Source organism: Sciurus carolinensis, chromosome 6 (genome assembly GCF_902686445.1).
Source record: "Sciurus carolinensis chromosome 6, mSciCar1.2, whole genome shotgun sequence".
NCBI classification, from domain to species: Eukaryota; Metazoa; Chordata; class Mammalia; order Rodentia; family Sciuridae; genus Sciurus; species Sciurus carolinensis.
Window position 1 is genome coordinate 66,720,274 of NC_062218.1, and position 24,741 is coordinate 66,745,014.

The window sequence follows — 24,741 nt, forward strand, 5'->3', positions numbered from 1 at the left end:
TGTCCAGTATTTAGCAAATCTACTGATATTTGTGATTCTGACAGAGGGGTTTGTGCTGTGGCCTAATACTTGCCAAGTGAGGTGTAGGTTATGCCTATATGCAAATTAAACTGCACCTTTCTTGAATACTTGGAAATCTCATCAGTTTCTTTATTTAACTCTTTCCCTATTCTACTTTGTCTCCTTCATAGCAATGAGCTCCTTCAGTTATTCTTTTAAAGTTCAGGGTGGAAAACAGGTTGCCAACATTAAGATATCAAGAGAATGGGAGAACTTCAGAAAAAATATGGAGAATCATCTAGTCCCACTCACTTTCCAGTCTTTAAATCAGTCCTGCAAAATCCACAGGGCATGTTTGACTTTTTCCCAGAACGGCTCAGCTCATCCAGTGGCAGCTCCATGCTCCTGAACAAGCTGCGGAGACGAAGACGCTGCGGCAATGGAGTCCTGTGCAGCCATGGCTAGCTCTGACCTTGGTGGGCTCCTGAGCTGTCTGAAGTCATGTCCTCATCCACAAAACAAGATTCCTATCTATTCCTACTATTGGCGCACTGGTTACATGGAGTGCTTTTTTTCATAATACTACATTAATGTTATACATATTGTCTTTTATGAAAATACTATAATTTCTGTCAAGTAGATGAATTTGTCCTCACACGTAGAGCTGAAGGAGCCATGACACAGTTGTTGAGCACACGAGGGAACTGAGCAGAGGGGTCCCTGCTGCCCAGGTACCTTTTTCCCAATTCTGACCTGAGTGATCCAGGCTGGTGGGGATGCAGGGACCCGGGTTCACTTCATCCTATCACTTGGCCATCCCACAAGGCCTGCGTGGTCAAATCTAGGTTCTGCTCTATCCACACTCCAGGTTGATTTAGGAATAGAAAGAGTATAAGCCCAGGACAGGAGATTTCTTTTAAAGCAAGGAATATGGCAGTTATATGACTCATTTTCTGTCCCTGTCCCTGTGGCAAAAGCCAGTCACATGGCCACACTGGCCACTAGTTGTGGATAGAGCTGTGGAGCTTTAAGAGAGAGGGCAGTGATGAGAAAGAAAGAAATGGCATGTGACAGGGATTGTGCTTTAAGGATTTTCAGAAATTTTGGAATTTCTGCTGTGAGTCACTTGCGGTGGTTGCTACTCCCACCACCGCTCCCTCATAATAATCTTGAAGATGACGGGACCCCGACAGAAGAATGGCACCTTCCTTTTTCAACAACATCCCAGTTTCTGCCTCGACTCACTCATGTGTAAACTCAGTGTAAAATACAAGCAGTTGGTGTAAGAGATGTGGAGGGGACCCTGAATGTCCATTAGCAAGGAATTATGGGGAAAAAAAGAAGAGGGGTTTTCATTGTAGACTGCCATTCTTTAAAATCTGCACATCCCGTGCTCTTCAAAAGCCTCATACTTTTCTGGATCTCAGAGATGGGCTATTCCAAGGTGACTGGAAGTGACTTTGAAATAAGGGTATGTGCAAAAGAGCTATTTTGAGAAGAACTGAGACCTCACTGCTCCCTCCCCTCTCCCAGCCAGCAGAGCCCAGTCTCCTGAGCAGCTCTTTAACCCCACAGCCTTCCAGCTCACGGCCTGGTACCCCCCCAGGGGAGGCCTACAGAATGTACAAACTGGAACCTGGGACTCTGCAGGATCATGACAGCTGCTTGGTTGATCCCAATCTGTGATTATTTTCATGAAATTACAGAAGAACCTAGAAAATACCTGAGTGTATGTTCCTTGAAAGGGTAACTCTGTTAGGACACAGTGATGGCAGATGCGTACTAACTGAGGTAACCAGTATACAAAGAAGTGCTTGAATCTCCAGGGTATAACATGAGAAATTTTTACATGTGGGTCTGTTCATATAACCCCTCAAGTCAAGAACCTTTCCAGACCCTCAGAAAACCTCCTCATGTGCTCTCCTGATCAGATCTTATGATGCAGTTGACATTTTGCCATGGTCATGTTGAAAAGAATGGAAACTCGGACAGAGCCTTGTTTGGAATAAGGTAATTCCTGGGTCTCCACTCCCCAGCTCTAGCATCCCTTCTGAGGCTGCCTGAGCCCTGAGAAGGGACAGAGAGGAATCAGCTGGTGATGTTCACATGGTCACAGAAACTGGGTACGTGACTGTCACCAGAAGCTTAGGCAGGCTCCCTTGAAATGGCAGGGCTGCTGTCCAAAATCCTGGTGGGTCATTGCTATTTACAGGCAGCCTCTCCGGTTTATGGTAGATGTCCCAAGGAGGGCTATTTTTAAGCAGGGATATGGCCTGTGGGGCCTTCTGGGTGGTAGATTGAGCTGGTGTGGATAGAAGGAGAGACATCTAGCCATCTACTTCAGTTGGCCTGATCCTAACCAAATGTGATTGCCATTATCCCTGAATCCAGGCCTCAGACAATAAGTTGGAAGGAGGTCCCTCTAGCCTCTGGCTGGGGTCCTGATTAGCAGCTGGAGAAAGGCAGCTATAGACAACTTTCCTCTCAACCTGGGCTTGAGAGGTGCATTTTCCAGAGCTATCAGGGCCTCTAGGATGGTGCTCCTGAAAGAGGGGAGAAACTAGTCACCTAAGAGTCTCCTGCTGGCCCTTTCACCATGAGAGCAGGCCCTGCTGGCCTCAATAGCAGGCCCAAGAATCTCCCAGGGAGAGCAGTCTGAAGAACTGGGTAGGAGCGGGCAGGCACAACTCTGCTGTTTCTCTTTTTGGGGGAGAGAAACATTTCAGAGAAAGGGAAGGTGCTAGAAAAGGCTCAGGGCCCAGTGGAAGAAGAGTCAGTGGCTGACTGTCAAGGGCACAGCTGGGGGAGCCAGTGCTTCCTGAGGTCTGAGACAGGATTGGCCAGGATAGACCCCTCAGGCCCCGCCCAGCACCAGAACCTCTTCAAGGCCAGACCCAGCATAGAGCTCCTGTTACACTTCTTGGCTGTGTGCAGGCAGCAGGACAGGACGTGGCAGACTCCCGCTTCAAGGTCAGTGAGCCTCTGAAACTCTGCTTTATTTCTCCAAAGAGGGAGACTTGCTAGAACCACTGTGAGGGGGTTTGGAAGAGTCGACCCAGGGCTGTGGACCAAGACCATGTATAGGACATTTGCTGGGGGCATTGCATGTATGTGAGAAAGTAATGGTACCTTGTTACAGAAGCCAGCGAAGTGTCTGTCCTTGACTCAAGCCCTCTCTTCCCTGCACACAGGCAGGGACAGCTCAGCAGGAGATGCCTGAACCATAGCAGCACTCTGCTTGAAGTGTCTCTATTTGATAGCGAATCAGAAATTTTCGTTGGAAAAAAAGCCATAAATGTGGAATTTTGATGCTGCACTTGGGACTTTAAACTTCAAATTTCTTTCCCTTGTAATTTAAAGAGACTACTCCACTTATTTCTGGGAATGGTTTTCCTTTACAGCATCAAAAGAGGTGCAAAATCAATGACCTAGAAAATTAAAATTTTTGAGGATTTCAAAACATCTGATTAATTACCAATAAGCTGGACCCAATTGAAACTATTTGTATTATTGCTAGAGATTCATTTTGTAATCCATGAATACAATGAAAATGAGTTAAGTAATCATTCTTCCACCCTCCTCCCCACCAGAGATCAAAACCAAAACCATAAAAAAAGAAGGCTTCATAATTGGGCTGAATGTACTTCACCCCCGGCAGAGCTGCTGTGTGCGCACGGGCTTGCTTGGCTCTCAGGGGTCACACCAGTCATCTCTGCCTTCAGATACTCTGCTTTAAGTGTGTGGAGAGTGATGGTTGCCAAACAATCCACACCTTGGGTCTCCTCAGTGCTGCCCTTCCCACAAGCCTTGCCACAAACGTTGTGGATGGCTCTGTGACCCTCCACGGAGGCAGCTGGAGTCTGCCAGGTGGCCGTGGAGTCCTAATGGCACCATGCTGGTGGGGTGCTGTTTCCAGAAGAGCCGCTCTTCCTGTCTGCAGCTCTCATTCTTTCTGTTTCACAACTTGTGTCCTTGATCTGTTTCCTCTGATCTCTCCTGGAGAATCTGACCACCAGAAGGTGGCAGGAGGGCCTCCTGGTGGGCAGGCTCTTTGAGGACCCTTAGAGGACCTCTTCGTGGGTGTCATTAGATTGTTGGAGCACTTTGTTCCTCCTCTGCACTGACAGGGGCCTTTTCCAAAGATTCCAGACTTTGGAGTTAATTCTGACCATGGGCTAAGGCACAGGAGTCCCTATATCCCTCCCACTCTGTCAGTTTCACAATCAAATCACACCCTCATGTTGGGCCATGTTGTTTTTATGAAAAGGGTGGCTGAGGAAGGTTCAGGAAACCACAGACTATGAGATAGGTATGGGTGGGGAGTTCTGGGCTTCCAGAGGCAAGAGGGGTTGACTCTGAGATAGGCTTTGCCCCTGGTTCACAAGTTTGGATCTCCATCTCACTTATAGTCTAGAAAGAGACCCACTTGTTTCCCCAAGGACCCATGGGAGCCTATGTCCAGCATTCTGGGAGGTCCTACCCATTGAGCCAGAATCCCCAAAGGGATCCGGTCCTGAAGGTGACTGATAGAGGTCACACCCATTCCTGCCTGGGAGACAAGACTCTTTCACTTAAGTAGAGAAAAAGACACCCCACCCTGTTACAGCTATTTGAAAGGCAAGGTGGCTCCTAGCTCTCTTTTCTTGAAAACATTTACCTTGAGAAAAAGTCTGGCAATAATCCTATATCTGCATCACAAGGGGCGCCTAGGAAAGGACTCCGCTTTGTAGGAAAGGAATATAAACCTTTCTGGCCTGTGAATTCCTACTTGCTGAGTAGGACAGAGAATCCTGAGGGTGCTCAGTAAGGTTGACTGTGCATAGTGGTTGTGAGGTAACTTGAACCCTTTGCTCTCTTAGATCTGGGAGGGGACAGCCATTTTCTGCTGGCCTAGGACACCTGGCATCATGGGAATTTGCTCAGAGTGTCCTGTGGAGCTGGTCCAACCCCAAGGACGTCCTCGTTTTGGGGTGACTCTCTGGAAGGAAAGCTGACACGTGGTCCTTCCCCTGCCTTCCACCTGTCCTGCAGCCCCGAGGAGCTCAGACACATGGACGCCGTGAACAGCAGGACCAGAAATAACTCTGAGTCAGCAGAAAGGCACACATGGCATCTCCATCCAGGATATTCAGACGACCAGGAGGCTGGGGATTGGGCAGTGACAACCCAGGGCCTCCATATTCTGGGATGTCACAGATCCAAAGAAAACCTTAGGCCAGGACCCAGGCTCCAAGTACACCTGCCTGGGACAGAGAGGCGTACAGCTCTTGGCACTCAGCCCACAGGGCTTAATGTGGCTGTCTTTGTCTTTCGATGGAGAGGGCAAGTGTAGGGACCAACATGATACTGCCGCTTGCACCAGGCTGTGCTCCTGCACCCTCCACAAAACCCTCCCTGCGTACAGCCCAGGAATTCTGCTCCTTTTTAGCCCAGATGCTGCAAATAATGTTTATAAAATGAGGCACCATAAGGCATTCTGCATTAGGGAAATGGAAACAGACAGTTCCTGAAATCCTTACTTCTGTATGAGAGAGAGAGGAGGGAGGGAGAGAGAAAGAAAGTCCATGTGCCCCCTCCTCAGAGAAAGGCAGACCTGCCCAGCATCCCCAGTATGGCTTGGCAGACACCTGGTGTCAGAGTGGAAAAGGCAGAGGTAGCCCTGGCACCCTGGCCACTTCAACAGAAGCCTGAGAATAGGGAAAGAACAGGCTTGTGATATTCTGGGACTCTACAAGGAGTCACATGCTCTGAGGTGACAATCCTGTGCCTGGAGCTGCTATGGGGAATGCATTTTTATGTTTTGTGGGCTAAGCCTATGGGGTGACCTGGGGCACTCCTAGGTCCTAAGTCACAAGAGTGGGTCTCCAATTGCTGTGGTTTAGGGCTGTATGTGAGGTGCTGGGGTCCACAAATAGCTTGAGTCCAGGCTAATGACAAACCTGGGTTGAAGTCTCAGCTCTCCCACTGAACTGGCATGGAGACCCAGAGCAGGTCACTTCTGATCCAAAATAAATGCCTACTCAGCAGGGCTGTTGCAAAGCCTGAAGATAATGTTTGTCAAGCCCCTTGCACGATGCATGGCTCATGGTAGGAGCTCAATAATTGTTACTTTAAAAAAGAGAGAGGAATGTTTGACTGGGAGTGCAAGGCTGGAACAATATTCTAGGTAGAAGGCGATACCCCAGCAAGCAAGCAGCAGGGTACAGGGAGGGCCTGTCCTGTGAAGCCAAGAAGCCTCTAGGGACAGTGTCAGGAGGGAGGTCTGGAAGAAAGGGGGAGCCCAACTGGTTGCACCCATGCTGTGAACCCTCATGTTGGTTTTCAGAGGATGAGCAGCAGATCTGGAAGTACATGAGAGGTACATTCTGGATAATCTTGTCTTCAGAGAGATGACAGAATAAAGCAATTGAATGAAATACTTCAAATGCTGGGGAATAAAAAGACACAAGCTAAAGTTGATAAGCATTCAGAGAGGGGCAGACCATCACAGGCTGGGATCATCAGGGTTTTCTTGGAGGAGAGAGTGAAGACCATTGGGGCCATTAGGGGAAGGAACTCACAATTACTCAGGGCCTCTTGCCACCCGACCCTTCTTCCTCCCAACCCCGAGGAGAGGGCTCATCATGGCCATCACAGAGAAGCTGCTGAGGCTCAGGAGGGTAACATCTAGGTTCCCACACCCAGTGAGGCTGGTGATCGCCTGTGCTTGGGAAGCCTTTTCACAGCATGTATGTGAAAACCTCGTTATTACAGGTACTTATGCAAAAGGCAGCATCTAAAAATCTGAATTTTTAGCACACTTCACAGCTGAATTTTTTAGCATTTTATTCTTTAAAATCATAAATGTAAACATGTTCGAGTGATGCAATAGAGTTCTATTGAGAGAAAAATTGAAAAGTCTATTGCTCCAAGTCTATCGCTCTGAAGTAACTTTTAGCAGTTTGATGAATAACCTTTAATAATTTTTTATGTTCATACAAATAAAACAAATATGTACACATTATACAAATTGTTTGCCACTCATTGGAGTGGCACTCATATTGCAGCACTCATATTCATTCCTATGTAAGGTATTTTTCCCCTTTTAATCAAAGAATGTGTCATAGACATACATTCAGGTCAATGGTGGCAACCTTAACCTGTTCTTTAATAGCAGAACAGCCCATGCTCTGAACATTCGATATAACCCTCCTCCCTCTGATAAATCACTTCCTTCTTTTTGCCACTACAATGTTAAAACAAACATCTTTCTGCCTCCCTCCTTTTGTACAGGCAGCTTTATTTATGCAGAACAAATTTCCAAAGGTGGTGCTGGGTCAGAGCATTTTTAAATTTTGTTAGCTGTCTCCTGTCCCCCTCTCCAAATGGTTGCCATAGTTCAGAGGGCAGTCCAGGTGTTTGCCATCACAGCCAGAGTAGGGAGGATCATGCCAGCTTCCCAGCCACACAGCTGATGACAGCTGCTGAACCCTGTATGGGTGGCTCACAGTCCTTCTGGTTCCCCTCCACTCTACCCCACACTAAAAATTCTGTTGTGGCTTCTCACCACCTCCAGAATCAAGACCCCATCTCACCTTTACTTTCTTCTGGTTATGGCTGCGATGGTCTCACTACACCTATCTGTGCAGCCCCACCCTGCCTCTCACCCCACTTTACTCCACTGCCACTCCTGCCTTCCATCTCTGTGCATTCTGTTTCCTCTGTCTGGAAAGACCTCCCCTTGTGCACCCAGTGAGGTGACATCCCAGGAGATTTTTTACCTCCTCTAGAAAGCCCTCCCTGATGTGCCAGGCAGATATGGGTCTTCTTTCCTCTTTATTATTTTTACCTTGTCCTTTGGATTATAATTATCTTTCTTTCTCTCCCGCTAGAGTAAACTCTGATCTGAGAGCAGCCCCAGTATTTGACACAATGTGCTGAGCTGATGGGATAGGTGAGCAGATGGGCTGACAGACAGGTGAATGAGACTCAAGACTTAGCTCTCAGGCTGCGATGTATAATCTTCTGAACATAGTCGATTTTGATCCTGTTCAGATCTGCCCCTGGTTTCTTCTGTAGGTATTCTAGACTCCAGAATCAAATAGTATGTCCCAAGTCATGGGTTTCTCTTTAAGAAATAGGCCACCACCACAATTTCTATGCAAATCCACTTCCCATTTAATTCAATTCTCCAAATATTAGGAAAATTATCTTCTGTAGAGAGCCGCCACAGCCGCATTTGTATTAGTGACAGTGGCCCCAGATACTGTGTCCTTGTCCTTAAGATTCTGGACCTAGGTATAGAATGGGAGACACATTTAGCCCTTTCTTCATTTCTGCAGCATTCAAAAGCATAGGTTAAGTCTGGTGTGGGCTGAGGCAGTGCACTCCCCACCTGGAAGATGCTCAGGAAGCAGCTGTCCAGAAACAGGCCTTGTGTGCACACCAGCATCCGGGGTCTTCTGTTTATGCACGGGTGTGTGGGTATCTATTCACCATTTCCTCTCTTATCCTTTGCAGTGTGGGACTAAGTCCCAGGGCAGAGTAAGCAAGAAATATGTTGGTGAGCTGAAGACCTGACAAGTCCTTCAAACAATTTAGGTGATGGTCTGTCTAGTTTCGGGCCAGGCCTTCCCAGAAGCTCCCCTGGGGCTCTGGGCCTCACAATAGAGCACTGACCACATGACCTCTAGCTGGACAGGAGAGGATGTTGTCTTGGAGGGTGAACTGTTAAAGCAGACTGCTGCCCAGCACTACCAGGCATGGACTGTGCGAACTTGGACAAATTATTTGACCTTTCTCTAATTCTCTTTTCTCACTTCTAAAATGCAGATAATGAGAGCATCTACCTAAGGGGCTTTCTGAGAGGATTAAATGGGGTAACACCCATAAAACTAACAGAACCATGTGCTCAGCCATAGTGAGTACTATGCAAGAGTTTTCCCCTCAGACTGACATCTCTGTTCAAAATGGCAAATAGTGGGTACTTAATTTTTTTTTCAAATAAATAAATTGTTAAAAGCCACCTACATTCACCTTCTCATTGTTCCCCCTTTCCTCCTTCACTGTCCACAATGGCTTCTCCCAGAGAAGCATGTCAACCTCACTTGCTCTGCTTGACCCACAGCCTGAGGACTGTTTGAAACTCTGTGGTCATTGGTGTTCTGATGGAGGGAGCCCCATGGGCCACACTCTGGCTCTGAATCCTCTCAGTATTGTGCAGAACCATGCCTGGGTGCTGGTAGACAGTGGTCTCCATACTTATCCTTTCCCGGCTACCCTCCTGAGAAAACCATGGATGAGGGAAACCTCTCAGTCTCCCTGACTAAGGAGGACCTTAAACAGATGAGACTCTCAGGTAGCTCCATTCCTTGAGAATAAGGGGGTTGACTTCTCCAAACACACTGAGATGTTGCTCATTATAAAATCTGTGGGTGAAAGCAGGACCTTCCTTTAATCAAGTGGCTGGAAATGAGTCATGTGACTTCTGTATAGCTGTGTGACTTTGGGTTGTTAGTTAAGAGCTCTGTTTTTGAGTTCCCTCATTGTGACTGAGAGAAGTTATCTGTTCCCTGGGATTGTTGTAGATAAAGGAGTTAGCCCTGGACAATAATAATTTTGCCTGTTAACCTTATTAAGATATGAAAAATGTTATAATAGGTACTCTACAGCAAAGTAGGTTGCTCTAGGAAGCTGTGAGATCCCCAGCACTGCTTGTATTTAAAGAGGGCTGTAGAAAAGGGATCCCTATACTTGATCTTAACTAAATGACATCTAAAGTCCTTTCCAACTTTCACATTACTATGACAGTTATTCACTCACTTTAGGCTTTTAATGAGACCCTATCACATGTGGGTCAGTTGGTTTGAGAACCAAGAAAAACTGCAACCCAGTCCTATCTTCACTGGGTCTCATCCTTTTGAAGTGTGGGACTGGTTCTGAGTGATTGTCCACCCTTGAAGAGAGCCCTGCTGAGCCTGCAACCCTGTGCTCACCCGCACATGGGGGAGTGGAGGAAACCAAATTAATGTTCCCTAGATCAAAAAGGGAAAGAGTCCCCTCCTTTTCTTAGAGAATTTCCTTTAGAAAACTTGTCATTGTAAACTCTTTCTCTACCCCTTTGAAATGTATGTAAATATTTTTTTTTAAATGTCAGCTAAGCCTGGGCATGGTAGTGTATGTCTGTAATCCCAGCTACTTGGGAAGCTGAGGGAGGAGGAACATGAGTTCAAGACCAGCCTGGGCAACATGGTGAGAACTTGCCTCAGAAAAACCAACCAAACAAAAACAAAACAATCAAGTAAGCCTCCAGCCAGTTTGATGACCCAGCAGCCATCTCTGAAAGGTAGGCACTGAGGAGGGTGGAGTCCAGCTTGCACCTGCTACTCTCTGTGGGGAGATAGCAGTCTAACTTAGATCCCAGGCTCCTCGTCGTAAAACTACCTGTTGTCATACAGATGTGAGGATATTTATTTGTCCTTTGAATCAAGGCAATTGACACAAATGACCACACCAACACTTAGAATGAATGTTGTGGGACAAATGGTGCTGTCAAGTCCCCTTACTTGAGAGTCCTTGAGAACGTGAATCTGCTTAGCTACATGAAAGGATGAGAGTTCTGTCTGTCACTGAGGTTTCTTCAGCAGGTAACCTGCACCACTGGTTTAATACTTGCTTATTTGATAATAAAACTGGTTTTCTTTTTCTTTCCTATATTTTGTGGAAAAGAATTTCCCAGAGGGCAGGCCAGCAGGCTGCTTTTCACTAACAAAAAGCCTGAGCAAAATGAGATGAAGTTCCTTAGTGTAATACATCTTGGCTCACGGAAATCATAAGAAATTGTCGGACGCAAGTGCCTGCCTCACATCATTAACAACGGCAGCTCCTACCAAGTCCTGAGCTTCCCTGAAGTGGGTCTCAGTAATCCTGGGAGGGATGAGCTTCATCCAAGGGAACAATTTTCTATATGCTTGCCTTGGCCTTGAGCAGGTCTGCACAGTCTGATGATGTTGAAGGTCTTCACCTGGTTGTAAGACAAAGCAGACTCAGGCACAGATGTCACCTGCCTGTGATATCCACAAAGAACTCTCAGACTGTCTTGGAAACACATGGAAGCCTGTATGTCACATATACCACATGCTCTACCGTCACATGAGACAACTCTACTTTAGGCTTGCTCAAAGGAAACTAAGCAAAGCCAAATACTGACTGCCTTGGTGGGCACAGATCACCTCTTAGCACAAACACCCTCTCAGCTTTACTTGTCCACACCTTTACTTGTTTACCTGTGCAAATAACAAACAGAACCTATTCTGAGTAGGGGTTTTAGCTGTAAATACTGCTTCTACAATGTTTGGGGCCTGCTAAGTAGCAGGGAAATATGGAAGACAAAACAATGTTCTGCCCATGCAGCTTTTAAAAGACTAACATGCTATAGAGATTTAGTTTAGTCATAAAGAAAAGTGATTTCATTGCAAGATAGTCTGCGTCTCAGGAGAGCATAGAGCAGCCATTTCCAGATCATAGGCCTGTTCAGTAAGACTCTTGTTTCAATTTCACATTGAAGTTTATTCATTGGGACATTAATAGTGAAATTCAATGTCTTGTGAGTTTTGGCAAGAGAAAACTTACAGTCAAGGAAGCAGGCATTCTTCACTTCACCAAAACTTGAACTGTATCAGTTCTCTACAAAGAATTGAAGCAGGGATACTTAAGAAATTCAAGCTGGGTACAGTGGCTCACACCTGTAATCCCTAACTAATGGGAATCTGAGGCAGAAAGATTCTAAATTTAAGTTCAACCTGGGTAACTTAGCAAGAACCTGTTTCAAAATAAAAACTAAAAAGGTGTGTGGATGTAGCCCAATGGTAGAATGCTTGCTTAACGTGTGCACAGCCCAATACCCATTACCACACACACACAAGAAAATTCAGTTCCAGGATTGCTTTGTTTGCTACAACCAAAGCCTCCCCAGAATTATTCACATGAATGGTACCTCATTTAGACACCTATGCAATGTTGGAATTGTTAAAAAGGAAACTCATATTATTATTTAAAGAAACTAAAATATAGATATGATGACAGTTCAAACATTAGTACTTTGAGTCAAATGCCCACTCACACGTCACCTTAACAGGGAGCATGATCTTTGAAGATCACCAGTTGTCCCTGGGTTGTACTTGGAGATCACTCCCTCCTCTTTCTCCTGACTCTGTTTAAAAAAGAAATCTTTTTGAACAGACTTTGAATGTTATCACATATCAGTGCATAAACAACTAAAGAAACATAAAGATCAAGATATTTGGATCAGCCTCAGAAATGAATGTCCTTCTTGTTAGCTTAGGGAGACCATGTTTCAGCTTACTTTTAGGCCCCTACTGCCTATAGAGCATTTGGGCAAAGTTTATTGTACTTTCTGAGATTACAATAAATTTCAGGGTGACAACATTGCCTCTCTGCTCAGAAAGTAGACTTATGGGTGTGGAAGCAGCTGAGATAGACCAAAGGCTGTCTTAGTGTTGCCTGCAGGACTGGAAAGCATTGGTGTAGCTCTTTGAGGAGTCATTGCCCATTCTTGGAAGGACACTAACAACATCTGAAGTCTTGTAGGCAGCAAAGAAGTATATGTAACGAGATTAATGTTGGCCATTACAAGGTCCCAGGACAACTTCAAGAAATATCTGGCTTATCTTGTCCAGTTTTAGCAACCCCTGTTGTCTTTAGGATAAGAGAATTGGTTTTAGATATTAGCACAGAAGAAAAAGGCTGTCTGATAATCCTGGACCAATATAAAAAACAAAGTTTTAAAATTTTTTCTAGGTCTTGAATGCTTTTAGTTGAAACATTTAAGTTTAGTAGACTTCCACATGGGATCCTGGTAGATGGAAGCTGATGGACTGATCAGTTCCCAAAATTCAAAGTAGAAAGTGGTCCTAGAAAGATAATCTTAGAATTATTTGTGTGGCCATGCTGTACCTTGTAATGGTTCCCCTTAAGGGTTCATCCTTCCCTGGGTGGCCCAAGTTATTAACACAGTGATACACATCAAGTTCTTTGAAGGAATCAATCCACCTAGCATCTGCAGCAAAGTTTTAGGAGCCTCCCAAATGACAGGGAAATCCACACTGTATTTATTTGGGCATCATGGAGACCCAAATGGTGAGAAGAGTACTGAGAATTAACCACTCTTTTGCTCTTTATTCAAACATTCAAGTTATATAGCTCCCTGATCGGTGATATTGTGGACTAATAGGCCCTTCTTATCTCTGAACAGTAGCAAGTTCAGTAGGGTATATGTCTGTACTTGTTTACCCTGAATTTCATCATTCATTGATAATTATATAATAGACATTAAGATTTGCAAATATCTTCTCCACTATAAGCATTTGAGACTATCTTCTGCTGCCGCCATTTTCTTTCTTATATATTATAATAGTTCCTTTGTTATTGATCTATTCTTTATGTTTGTCTTCTTATATTTTTTGGGGGGAGAACATAGTATCTGTTAAATTACTTTTTGGTTGTGTAGAAATATTTCTTAATATAATTTAAGAAGTTATTCCAGTCAACTACATAGTATTCTGCTAGTGAGGAGGCTAAGATCTAGCCAGGCTAACCAGTCTGTCCCAAGTCACATATGCAGAATTAGAACCCACACCCAGATACCCAGCTTTGGCTTATGGTCTTGAAATCTATTATGTCATCTTCCCATGGCACAGAAATGTGCTTGGTGTTTTTTCTTTTTTGACCTTACGTGATTCACTGAGCATTCTAGATTGAAAATTATTATCTCTTTGCCTATAAAAATATTATTTCCCTGGGCTTATTGTTGAATAATTAGCTGATGTTTGTCATTTCTTTGTAGATGAACTGTCTTTCCCTTCTGTTTTCAAGATCTTTGTCACCAATATTATGAAGTTTTATTATTATTTGTCCAGATATAATTTTTTTAGTTCGCTTATGTTATATTTGCCTCTTGTCTTTCATCGGGACAATTCTCAGCTATTTTTCTCCAAATATAATGTTTCTCTTTTCTTTATTTTCTCTTTGTGGAACTTCAACTAGACCTGTATTTGATCCTGATATTCTAGCCATCAATTTTCTTAATTTATATCTCATATTTTCCTTTTCCCATTGCTCTCTGCTACATTCTCAGTAATTTCTAAAGACAAATCTTCTAGTCCATTGATTTTATCTTTAGTTAGTAATTCAATTTGGTTCTCTTCTAAATTGGCTTGGTCATTCTTAAGGGCCTTTTATTGCTTATTCAAAACTATGACTCCAACACTTATATCTTTAAACATCCCATTTAGAACTAAATTATAATCTTATCTGACAATTCCAGAATTATCAGTCTAAATCTAATCCGTGGTCATTTCTTCTGTTGACTTCCATTCATTGTTCCTCTTTGTATGCCTAATGATCTTTGGATCTTCTTTTGGAGGCTTGTTGTTTGATCTCAAATCTGCAAGAATTCAGAGCCTAAATCAAATATAATTTTCTGAGAAAGATTTTGAGTCTGTTTCTGCTAGGAGTCAAGGGATGGAAATCTATTAATTTTAGACAACTTTATCCCCTTTCAAGGGTTCTAACTCATTGGGAGGGTTCCAGACTCAACCTCCTACCTCACTGTTGGCATGCTGACTTTAGTGGTCAGAAGGGCATCTTCCCTAAAGATTACCCACACCTTCTGGCTTGTTAGCTTATCACTCTGAGCTCTGACATGAGTTCATTTGGGTGAGTGGAGTGGAAGGATGGTCCTCAGAGATTTCTCCTAACTCTTAGGAACCCAGAGAGTCATCACATTCAATATCTATTTATATAGTGGTGAAGTCCAAAAGAGTACCCAGTCTGTTAAAGATCTGGAAGTAGAAATCCTCTTTTTTGTTTATTTTCTTATATTATATTACTGGAGAAAATGGCATGTACATTCATAAATTCTAAACCTACCCATGTTTTCCCCAGCAGTGTGAAGGAAAAAGAAAAGGGGGAAAAAGAAAAACAGAAAAACAAAAAACAATCTCAAAGGGGAGCTATGGCTCTTTCTCTTATCTGTTGAACTCTGGACTATGATTCAGGATTATTCTGTGAAACTACCTTTACTTCCATAATGATACAGCTTCTTTACTTTTCAGACACTCATCCAAGAAGAAGGATGGCCAGTACCTTCTCTAAGTTGCTAACTGGCCGCAATGCATCTCTGTTATTTGCAACCATGGGCACCAGTGCCCTGACCACTGGTTACTTGCTGAACCGGCAGAAGGTGTGCGCTGAGGCCCGGGAGCAGCACAAACTATTCCCCCCAAGGTAAGTCCTCTTAGTTTTAAAACAACTCCAAGTGCCAGCCAGAAATGTGTTTTTCCCTACTGAAAACTGCCAGCAAGGATCCTTGTTTTAGCCCTTGAGGATGACAAAGTCAAATTGACAATCATTTTTGAGATTTGTTAATCTCAGTGCCCTGTGGCAAATACAGGGAAGTGTAGCCTCACCTTTCCTGCTTGAGCTTGCTGTCCAGTTGAACAGTAACAACAGTGATGGTTAACGTTTGCTGAGTACCCACATTACATGGACCATCTGTTATGTTAGCATATATGTTAAGCACTTTCTTTACATGGAGTGTCATTCATCTTAGCATCCTTTTGTGATAAAATGGAGGCTCAAAAAAACAAAAAACAAAACTAACCAGTGCTCAAGTTCCTGCAGCCAAATGCAAATCCAGTGCCCCTGACAGCATACCCTGCCTCAACCCTGCTCTACCACCTTCTGGAAAATGTGCTGTCATATACTGACTCAGTATGAGCTTTAAAGGACATTGCAGATGGGACATGAAGGTGTAGCACGAGGGGGATGAAAACAGATGTGTTTTCTCAGTCCTGGCAACCTTGCTGTAGATGTAAGGACACACACCAAATGAGTTTGAGTGGTGTTATGACTTCCTAGATTCCTGTAGGTAGGAGTGGATGAAGGAGACAAGGAAAATTAGCAAGCTGCCTCTCAGAGATCGCTCTTTTTTGGGAATCAGCATCTCTGAGGGAATCACTGGCAACTGCCTACCCTGGGAATCCCTGAGGTGAGGTTACCTGTGTTTGAGGTGGTGGTTGGTCCTCAAGCCACTATTCTTCAGCCAGTACATATCCCATGGTAAGACAGCATCCCATCTGATTTATCTCTGTGTATTTTATCAGCAGGCACTTGCTAACTGCCTGTTTCAATGACCAGACACTGTTTCAACAGTGCTACTGTGGTCCCTGCTCCATTGGAGCTTGCCTTTCAGGCAGAGGACACAGATAAATAAATGAAGTTCTAGGTAGTTCCACCTGCAGTGTTTCTAGCCTTTCTGTCACAGACCTCAGGGACCAAAATCATGCCTGTCATTGACGTTTAAACAAAACTTCTGGGTAGAAAGAAAAGAAGTCGGAATATGGTTTCAATTAATTTTCTAACTACTCTCACTCTACCCTTTCTTTACCTGAGCCACAGCTTGCATTCTTCTGCAGCAAGTATTGTGTGACCCCTATTAGGCAGGAGCCAGGTCCTTTTTTTCTGGCAGTTGCCTGGGACTGTTTTTTTGTTTTTTGTTTTTTGTTTTTTAACCTGGTTATCTTGTGTCATGTCCCTAGGCAGCTCTAGCCAATTGTCCCTTCCAAATCCTTTATAGTCCCTTTGCTCAAGGGCTGTTGACTGAAGGCCCCTCTCCTTCCCATAGCGCAGACTACCCAGACCTTCGCAAGCACAACAACTGCATGGCTGAATGCCTCACCCCCACTATCTATGCTAAGCTCCGTAACAAGATGACGCCCAATGGCTATACTCTGGACCAGTGCATCCAGACTGGAGTGGACAACCCTGGACACCCCTTCATAAAGACTGTGGGCATGGTGGCTGGGGACGAGGAGTCTTATGAGGTAAATCACGGGCTGCAGGTTGCACAGTGCAAGGGGTTGTCCTGGATATGGGTGAGGTGCATGATCCCAAAGTCCTTCTCTTCCCTATGGGGTCAAGTTTCTGCTTTCTAAGAAGTGCGCTCATAAAGGGAAGCCACTTTCTGCAGAACCATCTAGAATGTTTTCTGGGATAATGAGATCTACAGCTTCCTGGGGTAAGCAAGCTTCCTTTGCTGCTACCCTAGTATATCTCCCTAGAGAGAAACGAATTGCATGATAGAGATCTCTGGGCTTATCAAAGGGATGACTTGGTACAGAAAAAAGTAAAATAAAATTTAATGATATGTACTTACCAGTAATGCATTAGGAGCTAATGTGTTTGTGGCTGGGCTTAGTGGGTGGGGTCAGTTTCAGCATGTCTTTATTTTGGGGATTCCCTTACTATTACTGTAGCCCAGATTCCTGAGCTAAACAAATCTCTGGGAGAAATCCCATGATGTCAGCATCCTCGACCTGGGTGCAAAGCATGGCACCCTGCATCTCTTCCACAGAGCATCTTCTCCATCATGGCAAAGGCCTGCAGCACTCCTCCCTCAGGTCTCCCCTCTGCATTCTTCCATCTCAGCAAGCAGAAGGCAGTTTCTTGGGAAAGAAGCCATCAAAGGAAGTGAGGGAGCATCTTGAATACATGAGACCAGTAGCTCATTGACATAGAGCAGCGCACAGCCCTGAGCTCCCAGGGTCCTAAACCAGAGCAGTTTCCATGGACCCAAAGCCCTCCTCACTTCCACAGCTCCCAAAAGCTGCAGGTTATTCTGTTATAACTTCTCCTAACATTATTTTATTTGAAGAGTAGACCCAAAGTCATGTTTTGTTTGTCTGTTTTTAAAAAAACAGATTTTGCACAAAGTAAGTTGGGCTGGGGAAGGTCCTCACAGGATAACCTTCTTTGTCCTAAAGTTCTGTGTGCTTTTCTTTTGGTGCAGTTGTGTTTTCCACAAATTTTGCATGTTGCTTAAACCTTAGGACCTTCCTGACATTTTGAGCACAAAATCGCTTAGCCTCTGAACTGGCAGTTTCTTTTATCCCACAAACCAGAAACCCCTTGAATTCTTTTTTTTTTAATTTATTTTTATAGTAAACAAATGGGATACATGTTGTTTCTGTTTGTACATGGAGTAACAGCATACCATTTGCATATTCATACATTTACATAGAGTAATAATGTTTGATTCATTCCGTTATTTTTTTCCTTTCCCCCCACCCCTCCCTCCTCTCTTTTCCATCTATACGGTCCCTCCTTCCTCCATTCTTTCCCCCCTCACACCCCCCATTAAGTGTCATCATCCGCTTATCAGTGAGATCATTTGTCTTTTGGATTTTTGAGATTGGCTTATCTCACTTAACATGATATTCTCCAATTTCATCCATTTGCCTGCAAATGCCATAATTTTATTATTCTTTATAGCTGAGTAATATTCCATTGTATATATATATATATATATATACCACAGTTTCTTTATCCATTCATCAATTGACGGACATCTAGGTTGGTTCCATAGTCTGGCTATTGTGAATTGAGCAGCTATGAACATTGACATGGCTGTATCTCTGTAGTATGCTGATTTTAAGTCCTTTGGGTATAGGCCAAGGAGTGGGATAGCTGGGTCAAATGGTAGTTCCATTCCAAGTTTTCTAAGGAATCTCCACACTGCTTTCCAGAGTGGCTGCACTAATTTGCAGTCCCACTAGCAATGTATGAGTGTACCTTTTTCCCCACATCCTCATCAACACCTATTGTTGCTTGTATTCTTGATAATCGCCATTCTAATTGGGGTGAGATGGAATCTTAGTGTAGTTTTGATTTGCATTTCTCTTAGTACTAGAGATGTTGAACATTTTTCCATATGTTTGTTGATTGCTTGTAGATCTTCTTCTGTGAAGTGTCTGTTCATTTCCTTAGCCCATTTGTTGATTGGGTTATTTGTATTCTTGGTGTAGAGTTTTTTGAGTTCTTTATACATTCTGGAAATTAGTGCTCTATCTGAAGTATGAGTGGCAAAGATATTCTTCCACTCTGTAGGCTCTCTCTTCACATTGCTGATAGTTTCCTTTGCCGAGAGAAAGCTTTTTAGTTTGAATCTATCCCAGTTATTGATTCTTGTTTTTATTTCTTGTGCTATGGGAGTCCTGTTAAGGAAGTCTGATCCTAAGCCAACAAGGTGAAGATTTGGACCTACTTTTTCTTCTATAAGATGCAGGGTCTCTGGTCTGATTTCGAGGTCCTTGATCCATTGTGAGTTGAGTTTTGTGCAGGGTGAGAGATAGGGGTTTAGTTTCATTCTGTTGCATATGGATTTCCAGTTTTCCCAGCACCATTTGTTGAAGAGGCTATCTTTTCTCCATTGCATATTTTTGGCACCTTTGTCTAGTAATAGAAAATTGTATTTATTTGGGTTTGTGTCCATGTCCTCTATTCTGTACCATTGATCTACCTGTCTATTTTGGTGCCAATACCATGCCTTTTATGTTACTATTGCTTTGTAGTTTAGTTGAAGTTCTGGTATTGTGATGCCCCCTGTTTCATTCTTCCTGCTAAGGATTGCTTTAGCTATTCTGGGTTTCTTACTCTTTCAGATGAATTTCATGATTGCTTGCTCTATTTCTGTAAGGTACATCATTGGGATTTTAATTGGAATTGCATTGAATCTGTATAGCACTTTTGGTAGTATGGCCATTTTGACAATATTAATTCTGCCTATCCAAGAACATGGAAGATCTTTCCATCTTCTAAGGTCTTCCTTAATTTCTTTCTTCAATGTTTTGTAGTTTTCATTATAGAGATCTTTTACCTCTTTGGTTAGATTGATGCCCAAGTATTTTATTTTTTGGGGGGCTATTGCAAATGGAGTTGTTTTCCTCATTTCCCTTTCAGTTGTTTCATTGCTTGTGTATAAAAATGCTTTAGATTTATGCGTGTTGATTTTATAGCCTGCTATTTTGCTGAATTCATTGATGAGGTCTAGAAGTTTTCTTGAGGAGATTTTTGGATCCTCTAAATATAGAATGATGTCATCCACAAATAGTGACAGCTTAAGTTCCTCTTTTCCTATTCGTATCCCTTTAATTTCTTTAGTCTGCCTAATTGCTCTGGCTAGAGTTTCGAGGACAATGTTGAATAGAAGTGGTGAAAGAGGACATCCCTCTCTTGTTCCTGTTTTTAAAGGGAATGGTTTCAGTTTTTCTCCATTAAGAATGATGTTGGCCATGGGCTTAGCATAAATAACCTTTACAATGTTCAGGTATGTTCCTACTATCCCTATTTTTTCTAGTGTTTTGAGCATGAAGGGGTGTTGTATTTTGTCAAACGCTTTTTCTGCGTCAATTGAAATAAACCATATGATTCTTATCCTTAAGTCTATTGACATGATGGATTACGTTTATTGATTTACAAATGTTGAACCATCCTTGCATTCCAGGAATGAACCCCACTTGATCGTGGTGCACAATTTTCTTAATATGTTTTTGGATACGGTTTGCCAATATTTTGTTAAGGATTTTTGCATCTATATTCATCAAGGATATTGGTCTATAATTTTCTTTCCTTGATGTGTCTTTTCCTGGTTTGGGTATGAGGGTGATATTAGCTTCATAGAATGAGTTCGGTAGGGTACCCTCCTTTTCTATTTCCTGGAATACTTTGAGAAGTATTAGAATGAGTTCTTCTTTGAAGATCTTGTAGAACTCGGCTGAGAATCCGTCTGGTCCTGGGCTTTTCTTGGATGGTAGCTTTTTAATGGCTTCTTCTATTTCATTGCTTGATATTGATCTGTTTAAATCGTGTATGTCCTCCTGGTTGAGTTTGGGAGGAGCATATGTCTCTAGAAATTTGTCAATGTCTTCGATAGTTTCTATTTTGTTGGAATACAGATTTTCAAAGTAGCTTCTCATTATGTTCTGTATCTCAGTGTTGTCTGTCGTGATATTTCCTTTTGCATCATGTATTTTAGTAATTTGAGTCTTCTCTCTCCTTCTCTTTGTTAGTGTGGCTAAGGGTTTGTCTATTTTGTTTACTTTCTCAAAGAACCAACTTTGTGTTTTGTCAATTTTTTGAATTGTTTCTTTTGTTTCAATTTCATTGATTTCAGCTCTGATTTTAATTATTTCCTGTCTTCTACTACTTTTGCTGTTATTCTGTTCTTCTTTTTCTAGGGCTTTGAGATGTAATGTTAGGTCATTTAGTTGTTGACTTTTCATTCTTTTCTGGAATGTGCTCCATGCAATGAATTTTCCTCTTAGTACCGCTTTCATAGTGTCCCAGAGATTTTGATATGTTGTATCGTCGTTCTCATTGACCTCTAAGAATTTTTTAATCTCCTCCCTGATGTTTTTTGTTATCCATGTTTCATTCAATAGCATATTATTTAGTCTCCAAGTGTTGGAGTAATTTCCCTTTTTTATTTTGTCATTGATTTCTATTCTCAGTCCATTATGATCTGATAGAACACAAGGCAGTATCTCTATTTTTTTGCGTTTCCTAAGGGCTGCCTTGTGGCATAACACATGGTCTATTTTCGAGAAGGTTCCATGTGCTGCTGAGAAGAAAGTGTATTCACTCATTGATGGATGTAATATTCTATATATGTCTATTAAGTCTAGGTTATTGATTGTGTTATTGAGTTCTATGGTTTCTTTGGTTGGATTTTGTTTGGAAGATCTATCTAGTGGTGACAGCAGTGTGTTAAAGTTGCCCAGAATTATTGTGTTGTGGTCTATGTAATTCTTGAAATTGAGAAGGATTTGTTTGATGTACAGGGATGCACCATTGTTTGGGGCATAAATATTTACTATCGTTATGTCTTCCTGATTCGTGGTTCCCTTAAGCAGTATGAAATGTCCTTCTTTATCTCTTCTGACTAACTTTGGCTTGAAGTCCACTTTATCTGATATAAGGATGGAAACCCCCGCTTTTTTACTGAGTCCATGTGCGTGGTAGGTTTTTTCCCATCCTTTCACCTTTAGTCTGTGGATGTCTTTTTCTATGAGATGAGTCTCTTGCAGGCAGCATATTGTTGGGTCTTTCTTTTTAATCCATTCTGCCAGTCTATGTCTTTTGATTGATGAGTTTAGGCCTTTAATGCTCAGGGTTATTATTGAGAAATGATTTGTATTCCCAGTCATTTGGCTTATTTTTGGTTTTTAAGTTGGTTTGGTTTCTCCTTTGAGTGTTTTTTCTCTAAGGTAGTTCCTCCCTTTGCTGACCTACATTGTTGTTTTTCATTTCTTCCTCGTGGAATATTTTGTTGAGAACATTCTGTAGTGCAGTCTTTCTATTTGTAAATTCTTTTAACTTTTGTTTATCATGGAAGGATTTTATTTCATCTTCAAATCTGAAGGTAAGTTTTGCTGGGTATAGGATTCTTGGTTGGCAACCATGTTCTTTCAGAGCTTGAAATATATTGGTCCAGGCCCTTCTAGCTTTTAGAGTCTGGGTTGAGAAGTCGGCTGCTATCCGTATTGGTCTCCCCCTATATGTAATCTGATGCTTTTTTCTCGCGGCCTTCAAAATCCTATCTTTATTTTGAATGTTAGGCATTTTCATTATAATGTGCCTTGGTGTGGATCTGTTGTGATTCTGTGCATTTGGTGTTCTGTAAGCCTCTTGTATTTGATTTTCCATTTCATTCTTCAGGTTTGGGAAATTTTCTGATATTATTTCATTGAATAGGTTGTTCATTCCTTTGGTTTGTATCTCTGTGCCTTCCTCAATCCCAATAATTCTTAAATTTGGTCTTTTCATGATGTCCCATAGTTCTAGGAGATTCTGTTCATGATTTCTTACCATCTTCTCTGTTTGGGCAACTTTATTTTCAATATTTTGTCTTCATTGTCTGAGGTTTTGTCTTCCAAGTGGTCTAGTCTGTTGGTGATGCTTTCCATTGAGTTTTTTATTTGGTTTATTGTCTCCTTCATTTCAAGGATTTCCGTTTGGTTTTTTTTTTGAGAATTTCTATCTCTTTGTTGAAATGATCTTTTGCTTCCTGCAGGTGCTCTTTCAGCTTATTGGTATTATCATTCATTGCCTGCATTTGCTCTCTTATCTCATCCTTTGCTTTGTGAATCATCTTATAATCTGAAGTCCTTTTCTGACATTTCTTCTAACATGCTGTCATTGGATCTATTAGTATAGAATCTAGATTTGTTTGGATCATTTTCTTCCCTTGTTTTTTCATGTTGTTCATGTATCTTCCCCTCTAGCAGTGCAGATCTGGGGTATTGCAGATTTCCCCCTATAGGTTTATAGTGGCCCTATAGGTTTCCAAAACCCTTTCTTTAAGGGGAGATCAATATTAGCAGTGCCCAAATCAGACACTATGCAATCCTAGACCAAACAGCCCCTATGGGGACAATAACAAAATTGTCAAAATAAACAAAATGAGTTCAAATATTATCTTCGGTAAAACAAACAGGTTTGCAATAAGGTCTGCAGTTTCTAATGGAGGACAAAGAGGATGCAGAGGGATGTAGAATGTGGCTGTTAATGGGATAAGAAAAGAATATACAGAAGTTCTAGAAAATAGAAAGGGTGAGAGTATAATCAAAAGAAATCGGATGTTAGCATGCAAAAAAGGGAGAAAGAGACTCTGAGGGAACAGGAAAACAAAAGGAAAAGAGAGCAAGAAAAGTAAAGAAATAAAATCTTAATTTGTTTTAAAAAGGAGAAAAAAGAAAATCTACTATATAACAGTCATATACTAATGAAACCTCCCAGTGTTCAGTAGCCTGATGCATGAGAGGTACCTGAAAATGAGCTTCAAGGCTCCAGTAGAAGTCGCAGGATGGGATTTGCCCCACCCAAAGATCGGAGCTACGGCTTCCAGGATTATCCAAGATGGCCGCTCTGGCTTCGAAATGTGTTGGCAAATGGGGAGCTGCAGCTCAGGGGTGGATGTGGTCAGCTGGAGGTCCTGGAGACGGGATGCAGTTGGTCCGGCAGGGGTCCTGGAGGTCCGGTGTTTTTGGTGTGGTTGTGGGATCCTGGATGCTGGGTGCAATCAGTTGGTCTGGGGTTCCGGTGATAGGGCACAGTCAGTTGGTCTGGGGGTCCTGGCAGCAGGGAGCAGTCAGTCGATGTGAGGGCCCCAGAGGCAGGGAGTGATCGGTCGGGCTGAGGGATCCTGGAGACGGGGCTCAGTCAGTCCGGCCAAGGGTCCTATGGGGTCTGGCTGTTGTCTCAAAATGGTGGCAGCCACGTGTGCCCTTGAATTCTTAACCACACAATTTTTTTGCTCAGTCTTATGGCGGTGGGGGTGGTAGAATCCTTAGGTAGGAGGTTAAAAGGATAGAATTCAGCAGCTCTGACTTCTCTCAAGGAATCAAGATTTTCCTCCAAAAGATTTTCCCTTGTACAAAACTTTGTTCCTATCCAGCAATCTACTCTTTCACTCATTCCCTGCATGATAGCATGGAGAATTTTGGAGGAGGACATTAGTCTTTTCTTAAGACACAAAAGGACAAGTGAAAGAAAAGTTTTTTTTACTATTAGAAGAACCAGTGAAAGAGGAAACAGAAGCATCTTTTCTCCCACAGGTGTTTGCTGATCTTTTTGATCCTGTTATCAAACTAAGGCACAATGGTTATGACCCTAGGGTGATGAAGCACCCCACCGATCTGGATGCATCCAAGGTAGGTTCTAGCCCCCTTCTCTCCTGCTCATGAAGCTGGAACTCTAGAGTCCACGGTGTGAGAACTTAAGAGCTCTTTCCCTGGTTTGATGTCTCTTGGAATCTCTGTGACTGCCCTAGTATAGCAAACTCCCTGGAGGACCATGGAGGTTAAGAAGGTTCAAGGGGCCTTTAAAATCCCTCTAAGGAGCTGG

The 24,741-nt window shown here is 42.8% G+C and overlaps 1 protein-coding gene across 1 annotated transcript in view; it reads left to right on the top strand.

Moving 5' to 3' along the window:
• The first annotated feature begins 2,822 nt into the window (after positions 1 to 2,822).
• Positions 2,823 to 24,741, top strand: part of Ckmt2 (creatine kinase, mitochondrial 2) — a 31,484-nt gene continuing 9,565 nt past the window's right edge. Inside the window, exons 1-4 of the mRNA XM_047556669.1 lie at positions 2,823 to 2,970; positions 15,114 to 15,285; positions 16,685 to 16,883; positions 24,453 to 24,548. Coding sequence (XP_047412625.1) covers positions 15,134 to 15,285; positions 16,685 to 16,883; positions 24,453 to 24,548 — 447 coding nt within the window. The 5' untranslated portion in view covers positions 2,823 to 2,970; positions 15,114 to 15,133. The remainder of the gene's footprint in view (positions 2,971 to 15,113; positions 15,286 to 16,684; positions 16,884 to 24,452; positions 24,549 to 24,741) is intronic.